The sequence below is a fragment of the Pistacia vera genome, unplaced genomic scaffold, assembly GCF_008641045.1.
Source record: "Pistacia vera cultivar Batoury unplaced genomic scaffold, PisVer_v2 Contig117, whole genome shotgun sequence".
In the NCBI taxonomy this organism is placed as follows: domain Eukaryota; kingdom Viridiplantae; phylum Streptophyta; class Magnoliopsida; order Sapindales; family Anacardiaceae; genus Pistacia; species Pistacia vera.
The window spans coordinates 2367306-2394906 of record NW_022195215.1 but is presented as its reverse complement, the minus strand read 5'-3'; the positions used below and the strand labels follow the sequence as shown (position 1 = coordinate 2394906).

The following is a 27601-nucleotide window of genomic DNA, read 5'->3' as shown; positions in this document are numbered from 1 at the left end:
ACAGAAACTCTAAATAATCCATCAGTTCTTTAATAAACTCACAATAATTAATTAGGCCAAGTACCTCACCGTCAATAGAGTTTTGTATTTGTAGAATCAACCGAGCATCATCCCGGAGCCATGTCTTTTTCGAATCATCCCTAGGTGTATCATCGTCATATGATCATCTTTATCAATACTCTGCAAATACAGTCTAACAGTTTTACATCAATCATGGTAATTAGTTATACCAACGAGCTTATGTTCTGTAATTTTCGACGGTATCATTTCTACCACTGGCTTTGTATCAGACATGTCTTAAACAAACAATAATCCCAATGCACACCAACAAACGGTTAAAACAAAGCAAATTAACCAAACTTCAGCGACACACCAAATCAATCAATAGCCACAATCAACCAGAGACCAAAGCACAGCAAAAGTCCAATAAACAAACGAAGAACAATAGTAACCAGTAAGATATTACCAAAGCCCAGCACAAAAATGTGTTGTACAAGTGCTGGCGAAGTAGACGAAGAGAACCGGAGGAGACGTCAACGGTGGACGCGTGCTCACGCGCTGGCTCGTGGTACTGGTGATCGGAGCTTCGAGTGGCGTGTAGGGCTCACGCGCGAAGATTCTAATTGCCGGAACTCAAGGTTTTGCCGATCGGCGGCTTCTGAATCTTCCTAGGGTGGCGGTATTGAACAAATCTCACTCTAAAATGGTGTTCTCAATTTGAAACTCAAACCCTAATGACCTTTTATTAGCTCTAATACCATGTAACAAGTATTAAGAATGAATATTCTACTTGTCTTCTTCATAAAGAAAAAGAATATATATATATATATTCACACTTGCAGTGTTCTAAACTAGGTATGTGATGAATCGATATTAGGATACAATATCAGTGTGATCCCTATAATCCTGGAAATTAAATGCAACCTATAACTACCAAATATACAACTGTAAGAATGTTATCTTAATATTTGCAGTTCACTAGTAGATTGATTTACATCATAAAAAAGTGGCCTTTGTAACTTGCAAGATGTTGCTTTTATATCCCAATCTCATAAACGACATGCCGTTCACATTTAGCAGAATGGTATGTTTTGCTTGTTTGGTACAAATGTGCAATAGATGGCTTGCCGTTCAAATTAGGAAATCATAGATGATGGAAGGTTAATTAAGTTGGCACAAGTCCTGTCACCATAAATGACATGTTGCGTCTTCCTATTTAATTCTCAAATCTCATAAAATGGACCATCTATATAGGTTCATTATAATTATTTAAGGATATCTTTATTTATATATAATGAGATTTTAGTAATTCAATCAACTATACACAAATCACGTTGGTTTTAAAATTCATCAAAAATACTTTTTTGGAAATTTGAATTTCATAATAAATCTTCCTAAACCTTGCTTTAATTATAAGTAACGGTTCTGAGCCAAGGCACCAATTAACATATCATGCCTTCGTGTATAACGATATTTTTTTCAAATTAAACGAATGACTGAATAAATTGCATAACATTCAAATTATTTTAATCAATTCCTGTGAATGAAGAAAGAAAAATCCGAGAAATCATCTCCCAGGCGTCTAAATTGTTTGACATCGATTAAATAATTGTTAATATTTCAAGTTTGCAACCCTTCCATGAGTTTGACCTCATATCACGAAGACACGAACCCACTTCTCCTTGGAAAGTACGTCCGCTAATCTGCACAAATAAATTTTGTAGAGTTAGCCAAGATTTTTACCTATCTTGGGGAAAAAATTTAGGGCAGTGAATTAGATAGAAGTCCTCGATATCCTAATTGGCAGCAAATAGAGGGCGGTTCTGCTCATTTGGGGTTGTTACATGGTGGTCACCAGGCCGCCAGTGCTAGTCCCTGCAATTACATCAAAATAACCTGTAAGTCTTGCTTCCTCACCGTCCAGTTTCTGTTGGTAACCAAACAAACGCTTAGTATCAGGACATAAACATTAAACACAAACAAGTAAACGTTATATATATATATAAAATAAACTCTATAAAGTCATAAAAAATTCTAGTCTCAATTTGGGATAGTTATAAATAACTATACATTGTAATAAGTTATAATTTTTCTAATTCTCACCTTAAGGAAAGTTGCCTCTACATAGTAATAATTATCTGTATATTACAAAAAAAAATATGTTATGTAAAATTACAGGTTTAAAATGAAATAAAATATTTATTTAAAATTGTTTGGGACAATGATTTATGCTTTAAAGTTATTATCACATCTTTTACCATACAAGTACGTAATAGCTCGTTAGTATGGATATCTTCTTGTTAAAGCCAAAATATTTTTAGTTTCTTCAACATATTTAGAGCTTCATGGCACAAGACTTTTTGTATTTCCGTACTATTATCCTTAGGATTATTTCATTTCTCTTCTTGTCCAATTGCAACAATGATTTCTCCTTTGGTTAAAGCATACACGATTTATTGCTCATTTGGATAATCAAAGAAGACATTAATATCCATTCGATTAGTGTAGTAAAGTGAAGTTGTCAAATCTGATTAGGCATGGCAATGGGGCGGGGATCTCATTCACCGTACCCATCTCGGCCCTCAAAATCACTCCCCACCCCCGCCCCATCCCTATTATGGGGATGACAGGAATTCCCCTTTCTCGACCCAAAGGGGAATGTTAGAGGTTCATCCTCACCCCGTTAATTTTACATAAACATAAATTAATTTGAGCATTACCAAACACAATAGTTAATTCTCGTCCACATAACAAACACTTAAATTAATCGTTTAAACATAATTAATTATACATAACTATGGGTTAGGGTTTGTTCTTGTTCAATTTTTTAGGGTGAGGGAAATTGGGAAAATATGGGTTTATATAGGTAGGATAATTGTGTAATTAGGTGAAATATATAGGTATTAGTGAAAAGCATAAGTGTGTATATATATAATTTTTAATTTTATATATTATATACGAGGCGGGACGGGGCGGGGCGAGGGAAAGGCATCACCCACCCCCGCCCCATCCCCGAGGATGGGGATTAAAACACCTCCACCCCCGCCCCTATCCCCGAAAAAACCAAGGCTTCCCCACCCCATATGGGGCGAGACGAGATGGATCCCCGGAATTTGGGGGAACATTGTCATGCCTAAATCTGATCACTCAATTCTATAATGACTCTTTTATTCTCCTCATCCACTTCATTTGTAACTTACAATTCATTGACATTAGTGGTCCTAATTTTGCAGTGCTTAAAACCATGGACAATTGTCTGTGGCTTTACATCAATTGACCATGCATCAACTACATTTACAGTTCCATCAATGACACTTATTTTTCTTGGTTCTAAGAAACGATCTTTTATCCGTTTCAAAAGTAGGCAATTGAAGCGCTGAATTGAAATCTTAATATTACTAAAATATGAATTGAAATCCTAATACTGTACTACTAAAACATAAATTATAAAATAAGAAATCAAAACTATAATTTTTATAACTACACCTCCATTAAGTTATAACCTCTTTATAGTAATAAAATTAGTTAGTCTCACCATTATGACTATAGAGAGATTTTACTATATATATATTTTCATAGTCCGTTAAGTTTAATCCACGTGCAATTCTTTTTATTCTAACCCCTTAAAACCGAAATGCCAGACACTGGTTTTTCTATGTTTCTATTGAGCAAATTCTTTTTATATTATTTGCATAAATTATACATTGTCGAACACACTACTTGTTTCAAAGTGGGAAACTACAGGATATGAACAGTGTACCAAGAGAAAACAATGATACTAATTTAATCACATATATTAAATTGCCTGTTTTCAGACCATGCATGGAAAGTGACCAGGCCGCCCCTGTTCGATGGGATAAGCTCCAAAGAAAACTCTCAAGGTGTGTTTGGTTGGGGTAATCTCCCAATATTGAAATAATGTCATTTTATATTACTTGATTATCACGTTTGATTATTAAGTAATATAATACTTTAGTAATCTTTCAAAACCAATAGTAATTACTATTAACAATATATAAGATAATCTAATTACCTTCATTTTTTTAAAGTATTTTAAGATTATTTGATAATCTTAATTTTGCTACAATTTTATACTTAACTATTAAAATTTTGGACAATAATACCCTTGTTTTGAAAAAAAATTACAAAAAAATTCAAAGACTATTTTATCCTTATATATAAAGTTTTTAAGAGAAAATACCCATGAACTTGAAAAATATTATGCATGACTGGTGGCAGGATCTGGCCACCACTACTAGCGGCCGTGCACAGATATAGTCATTTTTGGCCACATCTACGGTCAAAAATAGTTAGATCTATTGGTTATATATGATAGAATTTTCTCTCGTATGTAAATGTGTTTATTGAAGATTGCAGTCAATTTCCGTACTTCGAGTTATATATATGTTAGGGCCAAAAATCGTCATTCGCCCAAATAGGGAAACGGGACTGATAATGAGGAAAAGACCAGGCCCAATCCTGATGCGGTCCAATCTAAAACTCACCAGATTAGGCCCATTTGATACGAGGTACAGTCGGCCCAAACCATCCGGACACAAGCCAATTCACTTCCTGAATCTATGAACTAATTCAGAGCCCATGGTCACCTACAGATCACATTCCTGTTTGAACACTGGTAAAGTAGCCCACTGCAACCCCAACTCCTCCAAGGTCCGTGTCAGAGTCATACTTGGACTCCCTTTCACGCAAGGATAAGCAGATCAAAGGATATATCCCTAGAGGAAACGGATTGCTACGGGAACTCCCAATTCCACCAGGAGTGGGAGACCAAACGGTCACTATTTAAACAGAGGTCATCCTTCTCACAGGGCAAATTACACTACACCTACAGACCCCGAAGTTCTAGCTTGAGAACTTCACATCATAGTCATAGTCACAGTCCCCGACTAGACTTCTGGTAACCTCTCTACTCCCTAGCCTTCACTAAATCAGCCTTTTTCAATCTTACTGACTTGAGCGTCGGAGTACCTACGGCAAATACCACCCCGGTGTTTTCCGTCGCTTCACGTGTGTTTCTTTACGTGTGCAGATACAGCAGATCGCTAGTAGCCTCAACCTCACAGGATCAGTCTCTCCTTCCGTACAGATAGATTTTTACGTCTACAATATAGTATATAGTGAATATTGGAATGTCTTTATAAACTTCTTATCAGGCATGCCTAAAACAAGTTCAAATGAATTAATTAATAATACATAGTCAAAAGATTAAGTTTTGACATTATCATATACATATACACTCAATCATCTAAGATATATCTTTGATTACAATATAAGATAAGATTAAGTTACTCTTGATCGATTCATAAGCTCGATAAAACGTAACCATAAAGACACATATGATCCTTGTAATGACTTTCATATATATAAATCTGAAAATTAAATTTAAAACTGCGTCAATGCGCATAGGATCAACTTGCACAAGTAATCGACGCCCTAGTTGACCTGTTATTTAGCATTAATTATTTTTAATATTTGACACGCTGCCTTTTATGAACCAAAATTAATATTTTAATAGAAAATTAATTTTCTAATATTCTTGAATTAATTAACGAGTCAGCTCAAAATCCACTCAATCGGTATATTTAGTGTAGCACACAGAGCCTCTTAAAGCTAATGGTGATTGATGAAAAACAAACTCAAAAAATAGCCATTAGGTAGCTTGAAAGAAATGTTCTAACCTAACTAACTACACCCTCATCACAGTCTTACCTATAATTCTCTGGAAATGTCACCGACAATTTTCAACTTAATTAATGGTGGTAGCTCCATACAGCAGCGTTTTTCTTCAGAAAGCCAACTACCGTATATAAGTGTGTTTGATTGTTAGCTACTTAATCTTACTTTAAATTAATAAATATATGCAGAGAATACCTTTCATTAACCATAACCAAGAAAGAATCTGTTAATTTTTTTGTCAAATTCATTATTAATCTGCTGAAGATCTGTGCAAATTGCAAGAGCTTAATTTTCTTTTGCCGAATCTTGTTTTACTGATGAAATTGTAAGGGCATCTCCAACCCACGCTAAAATGGTGCAAAAAATACCAAATTGGCGTGGATTGGCACTTCAACCCACGCTAAACACTGCACCATTTTGGTGCAGTGCTACAGTGCTGCGCCAAATTTGGCGCAGCACTGTAGCACTGCGCCAAAATGGCGCGGTACTGTAGCAATTTTTTTTTTTTTTAATTTTGGTTTTTTTTTAAATTTTGTTAAATTAATTTGGGTATTAAATTTTACACCAAAAATTATACCAAATTTGAGTATTTGTATTTAATTTAATTTGATTATTATTTATAATAATGATATAATTTAAAAAATGATAGAAAAATTAAAAATAGAACTTTATTCAATGCAAATATTAAACTACAATAACTCAAAATAAAAATTAACACTAATTTAAAAACACTAAAATTAAAAGAAAATACAACATAAACTAAAATAACAATTTAGTATTCCGGTAGATTAGTTCCGGATCCAGTAAGATCATCAAAATATTGAAAAGAACTTGAGTTATTTTGAGATCCTTGACCTTGTTGTTGAGCTCTTTTTTGCATAATTCTTAATTGCTCTTTTTTTTTTTTTTTTGTATCATTTTATATTAGATGTAATGTTTTTCTATAATGTTTTTCTATATTAAATGTAATGTTTATTTGATTAAATAAATGCTTAATTCTATTAAATTAGTATAATTTTCAAAATAATTATTATTTAATAAAAATATCATTCCTAATATTTAATTAATATATACAAAAATAATGAGTGAAATAGATTAATTGTTGATTATTACAATAAAAGAAAAAAAAGAATATTCTAGGAAATATTCTTTTTGGTGCAATATTTGGTGTTGTGGGTTGGAGATGGAATAGTGTTTTGCACCAAATTTTGCACCAATTTGGTGCAATTTTGCACCAAATTGGTGCAATGGGTTGGAGATGGTCTAAGGGGTGGAATGTATGGTTAAAATGGAAGAAGAATGACTGTTTAAAATGGCTCCTTCTCTTTAAGTATCACAACTACCCCATGTCCGTTGTCGTACAACGATCGATCGCTACTGTCATCTTTCAGTTCTTTTTCCCAAAATGCAATGTTATGTTACTACACAGAGAGGATGCTTGGCTGTACTCTTGAAAATGCATTTAACGTAATATTAATAGAGGGCTATACATTAAATTGAAAAAGCCAACAGAAATCAATTAAAAATGGAACTGAGAGCAAAGATAAAGTACAACCTATAGAAGCCAGCAGCCACTGGAGCTGGATCACTGTTTGACTTACGAGTCTTGAGCTCTTGATGGACCACAATATCTACTAGTCAAGTCAACCTCGTGTTTTTTTTACTAGTTTGGCAACCATAGTTACTGTAAAAACTCATTATCATGAAATTGATTAATGACATAGCTTTCTGAGATAGAAATACTTGAGATTTGAGAAAAGTTGAAGAATGTTATCTTAATATTTGCAGAAGACTAGTAGGTTGATTTACATCATAAAAAAGTGGCCTTTGTAACTCGCAAGATGTTGCTCTCTGTCGCCCTAAGCCTTTTGTGGGAGCGGGATTTGGCGAACTTCTTCCGTAAAGGGGGAACTTACTATTTCCTCCGCCAAGTTGTTCTGGTAAGCTTTTAGATCGTTGAGCATCTTTTGTATGCGATCTAAATCTTCACTTTGGTTGCCTTGGTTGCTTTTGTTAAGTTGTACCTCGAGCAAATGAGTTCGCAAGTCTGTTGCTTGAGAAGCTCCTCCGGTCATGATTATGGATGGGCGCGGGCCGAGGACCCCATTCCCTATCTTCGTCCTCGTTACCCACTCCTATGACTGTCCCCAGCCCGTCCCTGTGGCCGGGATTTTTCTCATGACCATCCTCGGCCTGTGGGGATGGAATCACTCCCATCCCCGTCTTGGCCCGACATGATAACGGGGCTTCGAGAGGAATTTCCCCCATGGGGATTTATCCCCCTAATGAGGTTTTTTTGTGCAGGGATTTTTGCCCGTATAGATCAAAACTTTCCGCATGTTGTCACGACAATAATATTAAATTATTTTAATTGTGAGAAACTAGCACATTGGTAGGTACTATTTGACAATTTAACTGCTTAATTTCAGTAGTTAATTCATTAAAAAGGCATAATTTAAGGTAAGAAAATATAAAATCAACAATTTCTTGTAAATTTTAAATTAAGATTTAAAAAGCAATACATAACTACCAAAATAAACTAATTTAATTGTTATTAAGTTAGTGACACATTTTCTATATAGTATTAAATAGAGGAATTCAGATTCCACTTTCTGATGCTTTATGTTGCTGAGGCATTGTAATGTTCCACTAAAATAGTCTCATCTCCTAAAGTTCATAAAATAAATACCTAAAAGAAAATTTCGCTGAGAATTGATATGGATATGGTGAATAACAACAATTTCTTGACAAAAATTAGAACATGCTCATGGATTTCAAAACAATAAAATATAAACATCTTTCAGGTTGCGACATAAACCTCATAATGTACTCAAATCATCCATTGCAACATAAACCTCATAATATATTGGTTTGGTAAATTGTATTAATCTAATCAAATTTATTTTTGAGCCACAAATTATTATTTTGTGAAATTCACAAAGTAATAATACATATAACAAAGTAATAATACATATATTTAGTTATTAGACTCCCTCGTTTAAATTATTTTTCTATAAATTTAATACAAATATTAGAAAGTATTATAAAAGTAAATATCATAAATTTAGATACATTACTTAAAAACTATGATTTAAACTCTAACTTTATATACAATCTCGCAAAGGGAACAAAAAAATACATAAAATTCTCAAAAAAGCGGGGCAGGGCGGCGATTGCACTATCCCCATCCCCGGGTGTGGGGATTTCTTTGAGGACCATCCTTGGCCCTATCCCCTGAAAGATTAGTGGCGGATTTGAAAAGAAAATAAAAAGAAATGAATGAATCGAAAGAGAAAAGAGAAAGATCATGTTTCTTGTTCTGTTATTAAAAATTCATTTTTACAATATTAGTTACAGAAGACTTTATATAGTCTGATACAAAAGCTTACAAAACGCACCGTGTGGTGACAATTTTATTTCTTTACAAAAACAACCCTTCTTAACTTCTAATCTTTGCAGAAATTATACTTGTTTCCAATATCTTCCTGTAAGTCAAAGCCACTAAACTAACTCAGCTAATCTCTCTTTGGTCAATATCTTCCTGTAAGCCAAAGCCTCAAACATGAGGAGTGCAGAGACTTCCTATTCCATTTTTCATCACAAAAAAAAAAAAAACAAAAACAAAAACATATTTCCTACTGCAGAAACTTCAAGCCATATCTCCTACTGCAAATTCCTACTATATCACAAACATGGAAACTGCAGAAACTTCCTGTTGCCCTTACAAAAACAAAAACAAAAAAAAAAACAAAAAAACTCCAAACTTCAACTGCATTAACAAATAGTTCTGCAAACTTTTTCTGCACAAACTTCAACTGCATTACAAGCAAAATACTTCTACACACACTGCAAACTTTTCTACAAACTTTTTCTGCAAACTTCAACTATATCACAACCATGAGAACTGTAGAAACTTCCTGCTGCACTTACAAACAAATATTCTCCCAAAAACACTCCAAACTTCAACTGCATTAACAACTAGTTTTGTAAACTTTTTCTACACAAACTTCAACTGCATTACAAACAAATATTCTCCCAAAAACACTCCAAACTTCAACTGCATTAACAACTAGTTCTGCAAACTTTTTCTGCACAAACTTCAACTGCATTTCAAACAAAAACTTCTGCTCTAAAAACACTATAAACTTCAACTGCATTAGAAGCAAAATACTTCTACACACAGAGCAAACTTTTCTGCAAACTTCAACTATATCATAACCATGAGAACTGCAGAAACTTCCTACTACACTTACAAACAAATATTCTCCCAAAAATACTCCAAATTTCCCCAAATTTTTTGGGATTCCCCACCCCATTTGGGCCGGGTCGGGCCGGATCCCCACGAGGCCAGGGCAAACACCCATCTCTAGTCATGATGGCTAGGTTGGTAGGTGCTATCATGCTCGTCAGTGCGTTGCTCACGATGTCAGTCATAACTATTGGAGTAGGTGCCCTAGAGCCAATCAATTATTATGGAATTGACTCTTTGTAATAATGTTTATTAATCAATAAAATGCATTATCTACTATATCATGTAAACCATAGTTGGATGTATTGATATATATCCTTAGAATGGTAGAACCATGACGAAGGTATCAAGTGTTTCAAATCTTGATAGTGAGAACCCCATAAGCACATATGATGGCCATTCTAGAAACGTCTGTAGCCCTAGTATTGATCTAATCAAGGGCACAAATAATACGGTAAGGCTATCATAGTGTTGAACAACCTTATCGAAAGGCAGTGACTGATCTCACTTGTCAAGATTGTTTGGTGACAACCTGGTTCAACACAAAGGTGCTTGCTATAGGCAAGTTCACTGGACTGACCCACCAGAAGATTCCATATGGATGGTAACCTTAGTGTCTATAGAACAAATCATCTAACAAATGGTGGTGCATATATGTGATCCTTAGACTTGAGATCACCGAAGCGCCTTGTGCACCGATTGGTATAGTTTGACACTAGCCCAACACAGTTCTATTCAGAGCTGTCAATACGGTAGTGATTGACTGTATCGAGGAGTGTATCAAGACTATGGTGGATCGACAGAGAATTCATCACTCCCGGGTACGGGAGAAGTTATCTCACGGGGTAATTCAATTAATGACAATGACAGTAAATATGTGATCACAGTGGGATTAAGTTGTTGCTCAATCTAATTCATTATTCCGGTCATTGGTTAGGTAACTGAATACAAATATATCGAGAGTAACTGAGGTTGACACTATTTTTGTGCCACAGTCTCGATGAGATAACAGATGATGAAAGGATTTGATTGTACGGTAACCATATCATTGACAGGTAGCTACTTCACTGAATCCGAATCTATCGGGTGGCCATGATGCCTTGCTAGGGGCCAATCTTGGTTTGTGTGTAATGAGACGATTAATTGGTGTTGATCGCGATATTACACACTGCGGTATGATGAGGAGCCTATGGGTCACACACATAGAAGATAATTTAATAATCAATCTGTGAGAATGGCGTTTTCTTTTTTTTAGGCGAAACGGTATTTTGGTAATCTCACAGTACAATTAAATTTGCTGAGATTGTTGTTTTTATTTAATTTGATATTAAAATTAAATAAGTGAGATTATATTTAAATATGTGTACGCATATATTTAAATGAATTATTTTTATTGTTAAAGGTTAATATATTTTATATATATTAATTTAATTTAATTGAAATAATAATAATTAAAATTAAAATATCTGAATGGGGATGTTTGGACATAGGGGCTATTTGGGTTGGTGTCTAAGCCTATTCCTAAGTGGAATAGGGTTTCACATGCACTATATAAGTGCATGTGTTCTATGAATTAAAGAATATTTTTCATTTAAGTCATTTTATATCATATTCATTGAAAAGCTCCAGCCCACTCTCTACCCCACGCTACTTTACTTTGTATGAATCAAATTCATTTGATTCTTGTTCTTGATTTTTGAGGCTAAAGAGGATCTAGCAAATCCCTCTCTAGCTCTTCGGGTTATTTTCGTGTGGACTACCGCTGGTTCGATTCTACTTTCAATCGGTAGTGAACCCAGTCAGAGACAAGTTTGAAGGAGCCTCCAAATATGCGTATGAACTCTTATCTTTACTCTAATTGTTCATATTACTATAGAATATTTGATTTAACATATTATCTATAACATTTGTATCCTGATCTTGGCTTAAAATGGAATCGATCTCTGTTTTATTTTTGTTTTTCTACTGTCATGGGTTAGATCGTTTCCTAACAATAACCGAAACGTCGGTCATTGCCATATTGTCGCACATGGCTCGCTTCGCAAGCCTGTGAAGATCGATCTAGTCTTGGGCATGGGTTAAAACTGACACGCTGACGCTGGGGATACCGTCAAGGTTCTTGGTTGTGTTCGTCCGTCGCCTTGGCTTTCCCTCAGCAACTGCTTCCCTGATCGCCTCCCGGGGTTTGTTTGCCCGCGGGTCTCACGCTCGTGCTTGGAGTGCTGCTTACGAGATTGGAGGTGTTGATTGCCCCTTGGCAGTGACAAAGCGGACTGTCCACCTATAGAATTCATACCTATTGAGGTGGCGTTGGTGAAGCGTGGCTGGTCAAGGTTCTGGGCAATTGGTTGTTGGTTCCTCAGCTCAGCCACGTTCTATTGCACCGTTTCTGCAACCATTGTCCTGATCATTTCTATCAGTTGGCCATTCTCAGGGTTTGACGTCTCGACCCCCTAGTTGTTTGCAGCATGCTGAGCTGGCGGCACGGGTGGTCGGTGCCCAGTATTCTGCTGTTGCATCTCCTGATGGGTGGTTTCCACATTCTCGTGATTTCCGATGGTAGTTCCTGATCTAGTGAACACCATTTTGATCCTAAGACAAGTAAATTGCGGTGAACGTTTGCCAGAATCTTTGAGATATTGGCAGAGGGCCCCCATTCGAGCGCCAAAATGTTGTTACAGAAATCTGCACCAACCAGCAAAATCAGATCGACCTTGCCAGGATCGGAACTGATGTGTACATGATTAAGAATAATTAGCAATGTATATAAAAGAATGCAATAAAATAAAAACAATGAGAGTTTTAAAGTAGTTTGGCGAGGTTAAACTCTAAGGCCTACATCCACTATTTTTGTATTTGCTATGAGAGCTTACAATATAGTTCCTATGTGAAATTCGTAACCCCTTACTCATCGTTTGAGGGGGTTTATATACAAGATTGATACAAAGAAAATAGCAAAATTAAGGGGATTGCAATTGATCTAAATCGCAATTTCGATATTCTTGCGATTGAGCGCTATGATTGCGCAGTGATCACAGTTGATCCAATCATTCTTGTAATATCTTGGATCTGAAATAATCTAGAGGTTGATTGAATGATTTCTTGAACTTTCTGCGACTAGCTTGTTCTAGGTCGAGCTTCGGCTCGACGAGCTTATGCTGAATCAATCAATCATTGTTGTTGAGCTTATTCTGGGTCAAGCTATGTCCACGCGTTGGCCCGAGCATGGCGGATATATATATATAAAAGAAAAGGCTTTACCAATTTACAATAATTAGATACCGGTATCTCATGATATAACAGCATACACTTTTATGAACTTTGCACTATAACATTATGTATTCAAGTTGATTAACAAAAGAATGAATAAATTGCATAGACCATCTCGTTTGAATTTTTATTCTAAATAGAATAAAAAATAACTCTAGTTTATTTGACTAATTAAAAAAAAAATGATATAACTAGTCGAACAATAATATTGTTTACATTAAATTTGCGGTGATTTTAGGTCACGAGTTCGCTTCTCTTTGGAGAGAATTTCTGCAAATCTGCATATAAACAAATATATATATACAAAAATTAGTAATGATTTTAGGTTTACCTGTATCATGACCAAAAATTAGGTATATATACTAATACTAATTGTTATAGAAAACATCGTACAAAAGTAGTATATACTTCTTTAGTAAGTATGATGAGAAAATAAGTCATTGATGTACAAACTATCGATGACTTAGCATCCTTTCCTTTCTTTATTCATATTTAAGTTCACGATGATACCTCTGTTGGAGGAAGATTTGGGGGCAATGGTTTAGATAGATGTCCTTGATATCTTTGGCAGCAAACAAAGGACGGTTTTTGTTCATTTGGGGCTGTTAGCATTGCGGTTACGAGGCCACCTGTGCTAGTTCCAGCAATCACATCAAAGTAGTCCGCAAGTCTTGCTTCCTCACCATCCAGTTTCTGTTTATAACAAAACATTTTCTAGTTAGAATTAAAAAATAAATAAATAAAATTATAAAAGTTTCACCTGTAGAGCATTTTTACCTGAAGCTCGGACTCCAAGAAGGCAAGGATAGTTGCCGGGATAACCCCTCTGATTCCACCTCCATCAATGCTGAGAACAGTTATCAGGTTTCCATAAGTTGGAGGCTGTAGGGGTGATTTTGGAGTTTCCATGTGAAATTAATAAGGCAATTAATGCAGAAAAGAGTTTTGGTGCCAATTAAAAGGGAAAGTGATTTTTAGCCCCCATCAAATTGATCAATAATCGCCACTTTTAAATATTTTTTTGTTTTTACAATTTTAACCTCAATGAAAATGATTTAAAATGACATAATAATTTATAAATACCATGACACTCTATTATATATTTTTGTTTTAATTCTTAATTTAATCTTTAATCATAAACCACCCTAACTCTAAATCTTCTAAATCAATATAACTTTTTTTTTTTTTTTAATTTCAAGTATTTCTTTATTTGATAAAAATATATTACTAAAGCTACGGTGAGAGATGAATCTAAACTAAATAAGTTTGAAATTAAGGAAAAGAGGTGTAAACAAAAATCCTAATTAAATTAAAATTGGGAAAAAAGAGCATAAACAAAAATCCTAATTTAGATGTTTATTTTAAGTATTAAATGGGTTTTAAAGTTATATATATATTTTAAATATAGTAGAGGTGTCATCAATTTCATGGATGCTAAAAATCACTTTCCAATTGAAAGGGGTTCTTCCGAAGAAAGAATATGAAGCCAAAAATACTTGGGTTGATCTTAGGTTAATATGACTAATGATTTCCATCAGGAAAGAAGGTCAAACCATATTATGGAACAGTACAGTTTTGAAGCACAAAATTCTATGTCTTTCCTATCACTTGAAATATTATTCATGCATTTGTTGTTATACAAAGCATTAACAAAATGCAAGAAATAATCTAATAGACCCGGTGACAGAACAAGGAAATTATTTTCTAAAAGCAAAAGAAGATTTAACCATATATATAAATTCAAGCAGAAATAATTTATCTGTTTGATTTTGATTTGAGTTGAGGTCAGGAGTTAGCATCAGTCATGAGTTTCATACACATTTTGTGACTGTATCTGAGATCGATTCAGAACTTAGAGTAACACTAACTACAATTTGGCATAAATTCTGTGAACGCAGGAGCTGGATGGCGAAGATGCCAGACTTGCAGACTACTTTGATTTGATTGCAGGGACCAGCACCGGTGGCCTTATAACTGCCATGCTGACAGCTCCAAATGAAAATAATCGACCTCTATTTGCTGCCAAGGATATCAAACAATTTTATCTCGACCACTGCCCAAAAATCTTCCCCCAAGAGAGGTAATTCTTGTAACTGCTAGTTTCTTTCTTTTCTTTTTTGTTATAGCTTCACATAAATAATGAAAATATTGCCATGCTATTACACTTAACTTAGTCTAGATTATAACTCATTAGTCTCGTTTAATTGCAGGGGTATATGGGGGTCAATTAGAAAGATGTTGAGATCATTTACAGGACCCAAATATGACGGGAAATACTTCAACTGGTTGGTAAGGGCTAAACTAGGAGAGACTAAATTGCATAACGCCCTGAGCCATGTTGTAATTCCAACTTTTGATATCAAACGTTTGCAGCCAACCATTTTCTCTACTTATGAGGTATATATCTCTCTTTACCCACTCTCTCTAGAACTTCTTCAGTTTCGCGTTCTATAATTAATGATGAAAAGTATTGGAGATTCCATTTCGAAAAAAGTTTTTGGTTAGAAATCCAACTTATATACAGGTTAAAAGATCTCCGTATTTGGATGCTTCGCTGGCTGACATATGCATCAGCACTTCAGCAGCCCCAACATACCTTCCTTCTCACTGCTTCGAGAACAAAGATCATGAGGGAACCATTCGAGATTTTCATCTTATTGATGGTGGTGTAGCTGCAAACAATCCGGTATGTTGCATGGTAATTTCTGTGGAAGTGCTTTGTGAAAATAAACAAAAAAATTAAATTAAAATAAAATTATTATAATCCACAGCTAAGTTTTACTTGTTGGCACAAAATTACAGGCTTTAGTAGCAATAACCCAAGTGACCAAACAAATATTTGATGAAAATCCTGATTTCTTTCCAATTAAGCCCATGGACTATGGCCGCTTTCTAGTGATCTCAATAGGCACTGGCTCACCAACGATAGAGCAGAAATACAACGCCGAAAAGGCAGCCAAATGGGGTACATTGGGTTGGTTACTTCATGGTGGTTCTGTTCCATTAGTGGATGTGTTCACTCAAGCAAGCGCTGATATGGTTGATTTCCATATTTCTGTGGTGTTCCGAGCACTTCATTCTGAAAAAAACTATCTCAGAATTCAAGTACGTTTATATATATATAAATCCCAGCTAATTTGATTCCTTTCTTTAATTATATTAAGCTTTTGAATCTACTGAGATGCATTATCACTAAACTTTTTAATTGACACTATATCAGGATGATTCAATGAATGGAAAAGATTCTTCAGTCGACATTGCCACAAAGGAAAACTTGGACAAGCTTGTGCAAATAAGTGAAAGGCTATTGAAGAAACCGGTTTCTAGGGTGAATTTAGAGACGGGATTGTCTGAACCAATTGAAAATGGTGGAACTAACGCGGAGGCTCTGAGAAAGTATGATCAGAAAAAGAACTACATCTTTTAGTTAGCTGCATATAATTTGGGTTTGACTAATTTCTTCATTATTATTGTGTTTTCAATGTATTAACCATACTAACAAATTATATTCTACAGATTTGCAAAACTACTTTCTGAAGAGAGGAGACTCCGAGAGACCAAATCACCAAAAACCAACAAGGAATTTGTAACTTGATTTGTTGCAGATAAAATCTTATACATATAATTGAGAAACTGCACGCTAGAAGAGAAAGCATATCAAGATTCGATTAATTATTCAGTTGTCTCCTATATATAAAGTAGAAATCACAATATGTAATTCTTTATTTCTATATAAAATAATCACCATTAATATTATTTTCGAATATTGACTTCTATAAGCGTATAACTGAACAGGTTTTTGTTGCGTTATCAGATACCTATTATAAACTTGATAGGTAATTTTAATAATAGGACTTGTAATTTAGAATAATAGTATTATATAATTGTTACATAAAAATGAAAAATTTAATTAAAATACCATTTCAAGTTTGGAAGTAATTAAATAGGTATGAAGTTTGAAACTCTTTACTAAATGAAAATTTATTTAAGCAATATAAGCGATGTAAGCTTATTTATAAACTTACCTCTTAAGTGATATGTTTAAACTTTAAATCGTTTAAGCGATGTAAATTCATAGTTATTTAATTCATTCAAAAATAATCTGGAATTGGGTTAAGGCACTGGGCCGTAATATGATTATTTCGTTATTGGACCTTGTTAGGCCCAATATGATTTTTGACCCATACAGTCATAAAAAATTCTAATTCCAACTTAAGATAGTTATAAATAAGAATAAATTTTACATCGTAATAAGTTATGATTTTTCTAATTTCTGTCTTATGAAAGTTGCCTATAGTAATAATTATATGTGTATTGCCAAAAAAAATAAAAAAATTATGTTACATTAAAAGTTTAAGATAAAATAAAATATTTATTTAAAGTTGTTTGAGATAATGATTTATGTTTTAGAGTTGCTAACACATCTTTTTACTTATAAGTACATAATAACTCATTAGTATGTATACCTTCTTGTTGAAACTAAAATATTTTCAGCTTCTCAAAATATGTTAAGAGCTTTTTAATACGAAACGTTTTGTATTTTTGTATTATCATTTTTATGATTTTTTTTTTATTTTCTTGTCTAATTGCAAGAATGACTAATAAATTGAAATCTTAATTAAAATAAGAAATCAAATCAGTAATTTATGTTTTTATATCCCTATTAAATTATAATATTTTTTATAGTAATAAATTACTTTAATTACACGAAAAGTTATACTGACTGTAGTCAACCAGTTTACGTGAAAGTGGCGGTTTTTATGTTGCGCTTCTGAGGATCAGTGAATAAAAAACTCAAGATTAACACCATGCACAAATTTTCTTTTAAGAGAAAAGAAACCTAAATTTTTAACAGCTCATCAGTCCCAAAGAAATATTGTCCGTGCCTCTACACTAAAAATTTAACCAATCAGTGTACGGCCATGCGTTGTTTAGGCCAGTTTTCATGATTCGGCGGCTCCATTACCTTGCAAATCTAATGAAAATGAATCGTGCCCCTCACGCACTTGTAGGTTAAGCTAAGACAATGAAAAAGAGTTCTAGTGAAAAAAGCATTTTATATTATAATTGTTATATTACATCATTAGTATATTCATCTAGTAAAGCAATGATGTCAGACACACAATTGTATATAATTTTATAAGTAATGAGATAGAAATTAAAATGATGTGATTCATGGCTTATCCCCATACTTAAGATTACACACGTTTCTGTTGATTTTTAACGCAGGCATACTTATCAAGCTTTATAAGATTTGTGCCATGGGCATGCATGGAACGAGTTATGAACAATTCTCACGCAAGAAAATTCTGTGTCTTCAAGAAATTACCAAACATGTAAATACCTCTTAATCGATTGAACAGTAAATGAATCCTATAAATAGCTTGTTAATTGATCAAAATGTTCCATCAAATTAACTTCAACTTTTAGTGTATCTTCTTCACCTTTAGTTGTTCCTTATTACTGAGATATATTAGCTATTTTCATTACAAGTTTTGAGATGCACAGAATAACATCTTCCCTTCTTCCCATCCAGGCCCCAACTTATGGGAATTTGATCACTATTCTCAGTATCGATGGTGGTGGTGTAAGAGGGATTATCCCTGCTACTATAATTGCTTTCCTTGAATCACAACTTCAGGTTTTCGTTGAATCATGCGTATCCATGAATATACATACAACACTCTCTGTCTACAGCTTTTTATACGTAGATCACTTTCAGTACTTATATATGGACCTATTTTATTTACTCATAATAGGCTATTTATTTGCCATCATAAAATATGCTATGGTTAGTTTCTCAGTGATCATAACTACTTAATGATCAAGCATTCATGTAAACTGTACTGAAAGATTAATCTCAATTATAATAAGCTAGATAGGAATTATATATGGACCTTAACCATGCTATGTCGGAGTGTGCATATATACATTTTGTGACTGTGTCTGAGATCGATTCAGAACTTAGAGGAACACTAACTACAATTTGGCATAAATTCTGTGAACGCAGGAGCTGGATGGCGAAGATGCCAGACTTGCAGACTACTTTGATTTGATTGCAGGGACCAGCACCGGTGGCCTTATAACTGCCATGCTGACAGCTCCAAATGAAAATAATCGACCTCTATTTGCTGCCAAGGATATCAAACAATTTTATCTCGACCACTGCCCAAAAATCTTCCCCCAAGAGAGGTAATTCTTGTAACTGCTAGTTTCTTTCTTTTCTTTTTTGTTATAGCTTCACATAAATAATGAAAATATTGCCATGCTATTACACTTAACTTAGTCTAGATTATAACTCATTAGTCTCGTTTAATTGCAGGGGTATATGGGGGTCAATTAGAAAGATGTTGAGATCATTTACAGGACCCAAATATGACGGGAAATACTTCAACTGGTTGGTAAGGGCTAAACTAGGAGAGACTAAATTGCATAACGCCCTGAGCCATGTTGTAATTCCAACTTTTGATATCAAACGTTTGCAGCCAACCATTTTCTCTACTTATGAGGTATATATCTCTCTTTACCCACTCTCTCTAGAACTTCTTCAGTTTCGCGTTCTATAATTAATGATGAAAAGTATTGGAGATTCCATTTCGAAAAAAGTTTTTGGTTAGAAATCCAACTTATATACAGGTTAAAAGATCTCCGTATTTGGATGCTTCGCTGGCTGACATATGCATCAGCACTTCAGCAGCCCCAACATACCTTCCTTCTCACTGCTTCGAGAACAAAGATCATGAGGGAACCATTCGAGATTTTCATCTTATTGATGGTGGTGTAGCTGCAAACAATCCGGTATGTTGCATGGTAATTTCTGTGGAAGTGCTTTGTGAAAATAAACAAAAAAATTAAATTAAAATAAAATTATTATAATCCACAGCTAAGTTTTACTTGTTGGCACAAAATTACAGGCTTTAGTAGCAATAACCCAAGTGACCAAACAAATATTTGATGAAAATCCTGATTTCTTTCCAATTAAGCCCATGGACTATGGCCGCTTTCTAGTGATCTCAATAGGCACCGGCTCACCAACGATAGAGCAGAAATACAACGCCGAAAAGGCAGCCAAATGGGGTACATTGGGTTGGTTACTTCATGGTGGTTCTGTTCCATTAGTGGATGTGTTCACTCAAGCAAGCGCTGATATGGTTGATTTCCATATTTCTGTGGTGTTCCGAGCACTTCATTCTGAAAAAAACTATCTCAGAATTCAAGTACGTTTATATATATATATATATAAACCCAGCTAATTTGATTCCTTTCTATATATTAAGCTTTTGAATCTACTGAGATGCATGATCACTAAACTTTTTAATTAACACTATATCAGGATGATACAATGAATAGAAAAGATTCTTCAATCGACATTGCCACAGAGGAAAACTTGGATAAGCTTGTGCAAATAAGTGAAAGGCTATTGAAGAAACCAGTTTCCAGGGTGAACTTAGAGACGGGATTGTCTGAACCAGTTAAAAGTGGTGGAACTAACGCGGAGGCTCTGAGAAAGTATGATCAGAAAAAGAACCACATCTTTTAGTCAGCTGCATATAATTTGGGTTTGATTAATTTCTTTATTATTATTGTTTTTGTCAATGCATTATCCATACTAACAAATTATATTCTACCCAGATTTGCAAAACTACTTTCTGAAGAGAGGAGACTTCGAGAGACCAAATCACCGAAAACCAACAAGGAAGTTGTAACTTGATTTGTTGCAGATAAAAGCATATACATATGAGCAACTGCACAGTAGAAGAGAAAGCATATCAAGATTCGATCAATCATTTAGTAGTCTCCTATATATAAAGTAGAAATCACAATATTTAATTCTTTATTTCTGTCTAAAATAATCAACATTAATATTGACTTCTATAAGCGTGTAACTGAGCATGCTTTTGTTGCGTTATTAAATCCCTATTGTAAACTTAATCATCTAATTTAGAATAATAGTATTATATAATGAGTAATGTGATATTTACAGTACTTTTTTATACTATTTTTATTACATCATGATGTAACATATGCCACAACCACACAAATTCTATTATAATATTAAAATTTAAAATAATTAAAATTTTGTGTGACTGTGATATATGTCACATCATGATGTAATAAATATTGTGTAATTATAGTATTACTCTAATATAATTGTGACATAAAAATGCATATAGTTGTAGGAATAGATTTTGATGCTTAAATACCACAAACTAATTTTACTTACATGATTAAGTGAGGAAGATGATAGAGATCATTAGAGATCTTTTTATGATTAACACTAACTTGGTCTTAGTTATTTGAGCTATTATTAAAAGTGTAAATATTAAAAAGGAAATATTATGAAGAAAGGATTCAGTATCAGATTCTCAAGGATACGGATAAACACTACAATTCATTCATCTATTATTAACTAAATAAAATACTACATTAAGTATCTTAATTTAATCCCTTCACACTGAAACTCCAAAGTCTTATTCCCCACAAACCAAATCTTAAAAACAAATTATGATTCTGCTTGATCTTAGATTGAAATCCAAGTATTCAGATTTCTTTTTTTTTTTTTTAAATGGGTTGCTGCGCACATGTTATAATTTTCTGTATAATTATAAAAAAATTTCTCTATGGGATATTTTTTTCAATTAATGATGGGTTGAGGTAACAGCCGTCCATTCATTCGTTTTAGTTTGTCTACTTGCATATTCTTGTTTTTGTGTTGCATATGATATGCCGTCACGTTTTCTAGTGATTTCCAATCCCACCCAGCCAAATACACAAACGTGCCAAAACTCCCACCTCTACTCACTCATCACCAGAGTGTGAAATACAAACACAAAGCTCCAACACCATAAATCAAAATTGTGATATATTTGATAAAATCAAGATTCTCTCCCATGAATGTGTAAGCATGGCTTTGATAAATGAGATTACGTTGACTAATCAACGAAAAAGTTGATTATATTTGAATTAGTCCTAAGATATTAGAATCCACGTCATGCATGCTATCATACTTCATTGGGTTGTGCTTTGGAAAAATCCTTGACTTGGCAATTCTATTTTGCATTTCCCAGTATTTTACGTTAATCCATGAAACTAAATTAAAGCAGCAAGATAATAAAACATCTTACATTCTTAATCAAGTGACAATAACACAAACAAATGTTATGATAGGAGAGAAATTACATTATCATTAGATCACGTTATCAATCATCAATAACAAAAAGATATCAGTTTGCCATTTGTCTTAATCAATACTTACAAACTTAATTAATTACATGGATCGTCTGCCCTGTTGATGAGATTAGAAAGTAATTAAGGGTGCATTTCGTTTATTATTTTGGGTAAGATTTTAGGGATAGTATTGGATACTTGGATAAGAGAGTATTACGAGATAAAATTTAAAAATTTATGAAGAAACCCCCAAGGTTTGCTAATTTAATAAACACCCCAATATATTAAACTATTATAAAATGACAAAAACACCCCTATTACCCGCAGTGTTAGATTCCTGCCACCACCGTCAGAATCTGGGTGGAAAATTGGATAACCACTCATACCGGTTGGATCTGGCAGGTATTCGATCGATATGACATTTTTCGGCCATATCCACCACGGATCTGGTCAGAAAATGCCAGATCTAAGGCCGGATGTGGCCTTCAAGGCCGGAAAAGGCCATCTTTGGCCATTAGCCAAAGATATGGTCGTCGTTGACAGTCAACGACGACGACCATTTCTTTGGCCGTCTGGCCATTACCGGCCACTTCTGGTGGTTGTGTGACTGTTGTGATAGATTTCGACTACCACCGGTGGTGGTTGCAAGAATCTGGCAAGTATTGGTGGATGGGGGTGTTTTTGTTAGTTTTTAAACTTTTTTCTGGGGGGTATTTAATGAAATTAATAAACTTATAGGGTCTAAAAGTAATTAAAAAAATTAGACTAATGTTTTGGGAATAACGTGCCAAACAACATTTGAAGAATAAGATTGGGAATATGGATAAAAACAATAAGCCAAACACACCCTAAATTATTGAATATTGATGTGAATGTACAAAGGATATTATTCTTGATTGCAAGCACATTTTCCCATTGTTGGCACGTGAATACGTGACATTATTCTTATTCCTATTATATTTTAAATATTATTCTTTTTCCTTTATTATAGAGATTGAATCATTATAGTAATATTTTTTTTATCTTAAATAGTTATCACACTTTTTGTATAAATAGGTATATACATATACAATTCATGACAACTCAATACAAACAATTCAATTTAATTGAGTACAATTCTTCCCTCTCAAAGATATCTCTTGAATATACTTTAATTCTCTTCAATTGTCTCTCTTGCATTCTCAAAGATATCCACTGGGCATACTTACTCTGACTCTTTTTAATTACCTCTTTTGCCCTCTCAATTCTGACATGGTATCAAATCTCATCTCTCAATTATGACATGGTAGTAGAGCTTCCATGTTAAATCAACTTTTGCTCGTTAGCCTCTCTTTCTATCCCTACAATTTAAACAGATACTCAATTAGATTTTCCAATGACAAACAACCAAAGCTTAAACTGTGACATAATCACCAACATTTCTGATTCAACCTGGAAACTCTGATGCCATGTGCAAGAGAGACAACTAAAAGGTAGGAGTATGCCAGAGAGATATCTTTAGATGAATTCAATTGTATCGTATTGAATTATTTTGATTTGTGAATATATAACCTATTTATACAAAAGTTTAGCTATATAATAAGGAAACAAAATAATGTAATTACACTCAATCAAATAATTAATTGATTGAGTGATTTTAGGTGATTGTCAATCACAATAATGTGGTAATCTTAGTGATTAGCCACAATTATGACGTTCATATTTCGTCACTCATAAAACGCACAAAGCATTAACAAAAATCACTAGATATTTAACCCACTTCCACACGGGTAAGGTATTCACTCATATGAATGATTTATGAAGTCCATTTGCTAGACAAAAGCTATCACATTTCCATTTAGAATTATTGCTTTGCTTCAACTAATTCTCCTACCTACAATTCGTCAGGAGCTCAACTACATTTCTCCCATATTTTTGGCTAAAGCATCCAAGAATATTGCCACTCCTGGGAATTAATGCTCATCTTCATCAGTTGTAATGTAACCCACTAGCTATAATGATCATTTTGTGCACACATCGAGATCCATTAAATGAAATACCACTAAGTTTTGTGTCAACTCAAGTCATGATCTTTACCACATGGTACATAGTGTCCATACATACCTTAGCAAGGAGTAACCAAGACTTGATAAGCTTGAAGAAGTGGTTTATAAATTGCTGGATTTGCAAGACTTAAGCACACCCAACTCTTTCTCATTACATTATGGAAAAATCAAAATTTTCCATGAAACCTCCAACTCATGGAAACCTCATTACAGTTCTCAGTATCGACGGAGGTGGAATAAGAGGGATTATTCCGGGAATTATTCTTGCCTTTCTAGAGTCTGAGTTACAGGTTATTAAGGGAAACTTTCACTTAAGTACCATAAATACTTGAATTTGAGTACCCATTTCTAACTCCCACTAAAACCCCCTAATTTTTGGAAATTAACATTACCATCCCAATATTAGTGATCCACAAATAGGTTTAATAGATGACGGGCATATAGGTCATTTATAATTAAAACAACAATGAGTGTTTTTAGGATTGCTGTAGCTTAAGAAAGCAACTTTTAAAATTGGCAGGGGTAGCCTTTAAAAATTTAATTATTCTATAATCTGCTTTGAAAATTTTAATTTAATACCGTTGGGTAGTAAATCAACGTAGAGTGGATTTAGCCCATGTGTCGAATCTCTTAGACTTGTGTGTAAACCCATGAGAGACTTACTTCAAGGATAAGATCAAAAGTGCATTATCACCTTGCTATGTGTCACTCCCTCAAACTTTACCAGTAAGATTTCAAGCTATGATATCATCTTGGCCACATGTCATGATGCATGAAGGTTTTTCACACCTCATTTTGGCCATGTGTCTCGATATATGGAGGTTATTTTGTACCTAAGATCACCCTTAGAACACTATAAAAACGGAGTTCCCACCCCAAACTTAAAAAACATCATCTTATTTTCACAAGAGCACTATAGCAATAGTCTTTCTAGAACAAATTCTCCTTGTACACACATCAATAAAATAACAGTGGATATAAAAATTGCTCAGTGCATCCGAACCACTTTAAAAATCGCTCTCGTTTTCTCTATTTATTTCTACGCATTTACTGTTTTGTATTTCATTTACTTCACAAATGAATCTCATTAGACCCACAGGTTCACCATCATACTTGCTATTTCTCGCTCTCTCATAGAGTCATTTGCGCAAACTTCCCAAAGGCTTGCGTACCTCTCGTTGGTGTGAAAAATCACATCAACATTTTGATGCTAAAAGGAGGGACTTCACCAAGCTCTTCTTGTCTACTAGCACACATCATAAACACATAACTAAGGGCAAATAAGAGGAAGGTAAAAACGTTCTTCTCTTTTCATTGGCATATCACAAAATATAAGTATAAAAGAGAGAAAAGAAAAAATGGAGCTAGCGAGTTGGAGCTGGAGCTAGCGACCTCAACCTCGAGCTAGCTACCCTCGAGCTAGCTGATGATCTTGAGCTAGTTGATGACCTTGAGCTAGTTGATAACCTCGAGCTAGCTACCCTTGAGCTAGCTGATGACCTCAAGCTAGCTGATGACCTCGAGCTAGTTGATGACCTCGAGCTAGCTGCCCTCGAGCTAGTCGATGATCTCGAGTCAGTTGCCCTTGAGCTAGCTTATGATCTCAAGTTAGCTGATGACTTTGGGCTAGCTGACGACTTGAGCTAGCTAATGACCTCGAGCTAGCTAACAACCTCGAGCTAGCTAATGATCTCGAGCCAGCTACCCTTGAGCTAGCTAATGATCTCAAGCTAGCTGACGACTCAAGCTAGTCGCCCTTGAGTTGGCTAATGACCTCGAGCTGATGACTAGATTAAGTCCCTTGAGTTAGGACAGTGAGACGTTCTTCTGCTCCCATACTTCACTAGAAATTTTTTGTCAAAAAGACTACACAACCTAAACTATATGTAGGGTTTTAATTGAACAAATTGCGGAATAATAAATGATGCAACTAAATCAACCCTAGTAACGTGTTCAAGTAATAAAGTGATGAGTTGAGTATCGTCCCACAGAGATCAAAGCAATTATTCGTAATTACCTAAAACTATCTACACGTTATTTGAGAAAACGAAATTTTATAGTGTAAAAGTACGGATTAAAAATGACTAAATTAAACAAATAAATAATGTGAAGAACTTTGCAGTATTAATGAAGTTAGGGTACAAATTTCTCCCTAATTATGCTTGACAACTACTCTTAATACTCGTTTGTGCTATGAATTGGTAGGATTCTTCTAAGGCCAATTATCCTTATTCAGGCATAATATTCAACTTAATACAGATCCTTATTGGGTTACTCTGAAATTAAGAAGTATAAATTCATCAATCCCTTACGACTAATTCGCCTTATTCGGTTATGAATTAGGTGGACCACAAATTAATCCTAGAACTTCTATTCGATTACTTCTACTTTTAATACGCTATGCAGTTTTATTCCAATAAAACAATTATGAATATGAATTAAGCAATAAACCCTAACTTCTCTATTCGAAACATCATCAAGGTAATTGAATCAATCCAACATTCATAAAGAGCAGTTAGCACTCTCTCAATCAGCTATCGTTTAAAACATCTCTGTCTTCAACAATCCGACCACAGTCTTTGAAAATGTTTGACTCGAATGCAATGTAGAAGCTGACACAGATAAAATTCCGTCCCATTTGGATATAATGGGAATCGACTTCATGTTGGTTTCCACCCATTGAAATATTACTCCATCATGTACTAAGCTCCTTCATCGTCATAAAGGTCAGTCCACCTGTAGGTCCGCGAGTCATCTCATTTGGTCCATGTATGTCGACGCTGGAGCTTCCGCCACGTTTCACATTACGCCCACTTGACTCGAACTACCTGAGAGGGGGGCTGCATCAACAAATCTGATCCCTCTCCTAGACTTTTCCCTCTTCCACTTCAACTTCCATTGTACCTGTTCTCATATAGAAAAAAGTCTATCCAATTTGTGTTTAAAGTCCTATCAATAAGACGTATAATCATATTCTAAATGGTGGCCTAAACTCAGTAATACACCGCTAACTACGGATAATTTAAACATAGGATCAGAAAAAGGCCTCATCCTATAAGGAATGGTATCTAACCAATAGTCTCTTATATTTTTCTTCCATACTTAACACTTTTCACTTAAAAATGTTATCATATCTATATGATCAAAAGTTTTAGCAATTTTACCTAAATAT

The 27601-nt window shown here is 34.3% G+C and overlaps 2 protein-coding genes across 2 annotated transcripts; both read left to right on the top strand.

Moving 5' to 3' along the window:
• The first annotated feature begins 483 nt into the window (after positions 1–483).
• LOC116106707 (patatin-like protein 2) lies at positions 484–16811 on the top strand. The gene is made up of 8 exons (XM_031393047.1): positions 484–638; positions 12117–12186; positions 15115–15296; positions 15427–15613; positions 15741–15902; positions 16019–16321; positions 16437–16612; positions 16733–16811. Exons 1-8 carry the CDS (start codon positions 484–486, stop codon positions 16809–16811), a joined length of 1314 nt encoding a protein of 437 aa, XP_031248907.1.
• Positions 16812–18642: 1831 nt separating this feature from the next.
• Positions 18643–21034, top strand: LOC116107383 (patatin-like protein 2). Its single transcript, XM_031393659.1, has 7 exons — positions 18643–18857; positions 19227–19408; positions 19539–19725; positions 19853–20014; positions 20131–20433; positions 20550–20725; positions 20849–21034. Exons 1-7 carry the CDS (start codon positions 18717–18719, stop codon positions 20925–20927), a joined length of 1230 nt encoding a protein of 409 aa, XP_031249519.1. The 5' UTR covers positions 18643–18716; the 3' UTR covers positions 20928–21034.
• Positions 21035–27601: the final 6567 nt, after the last annotated feature.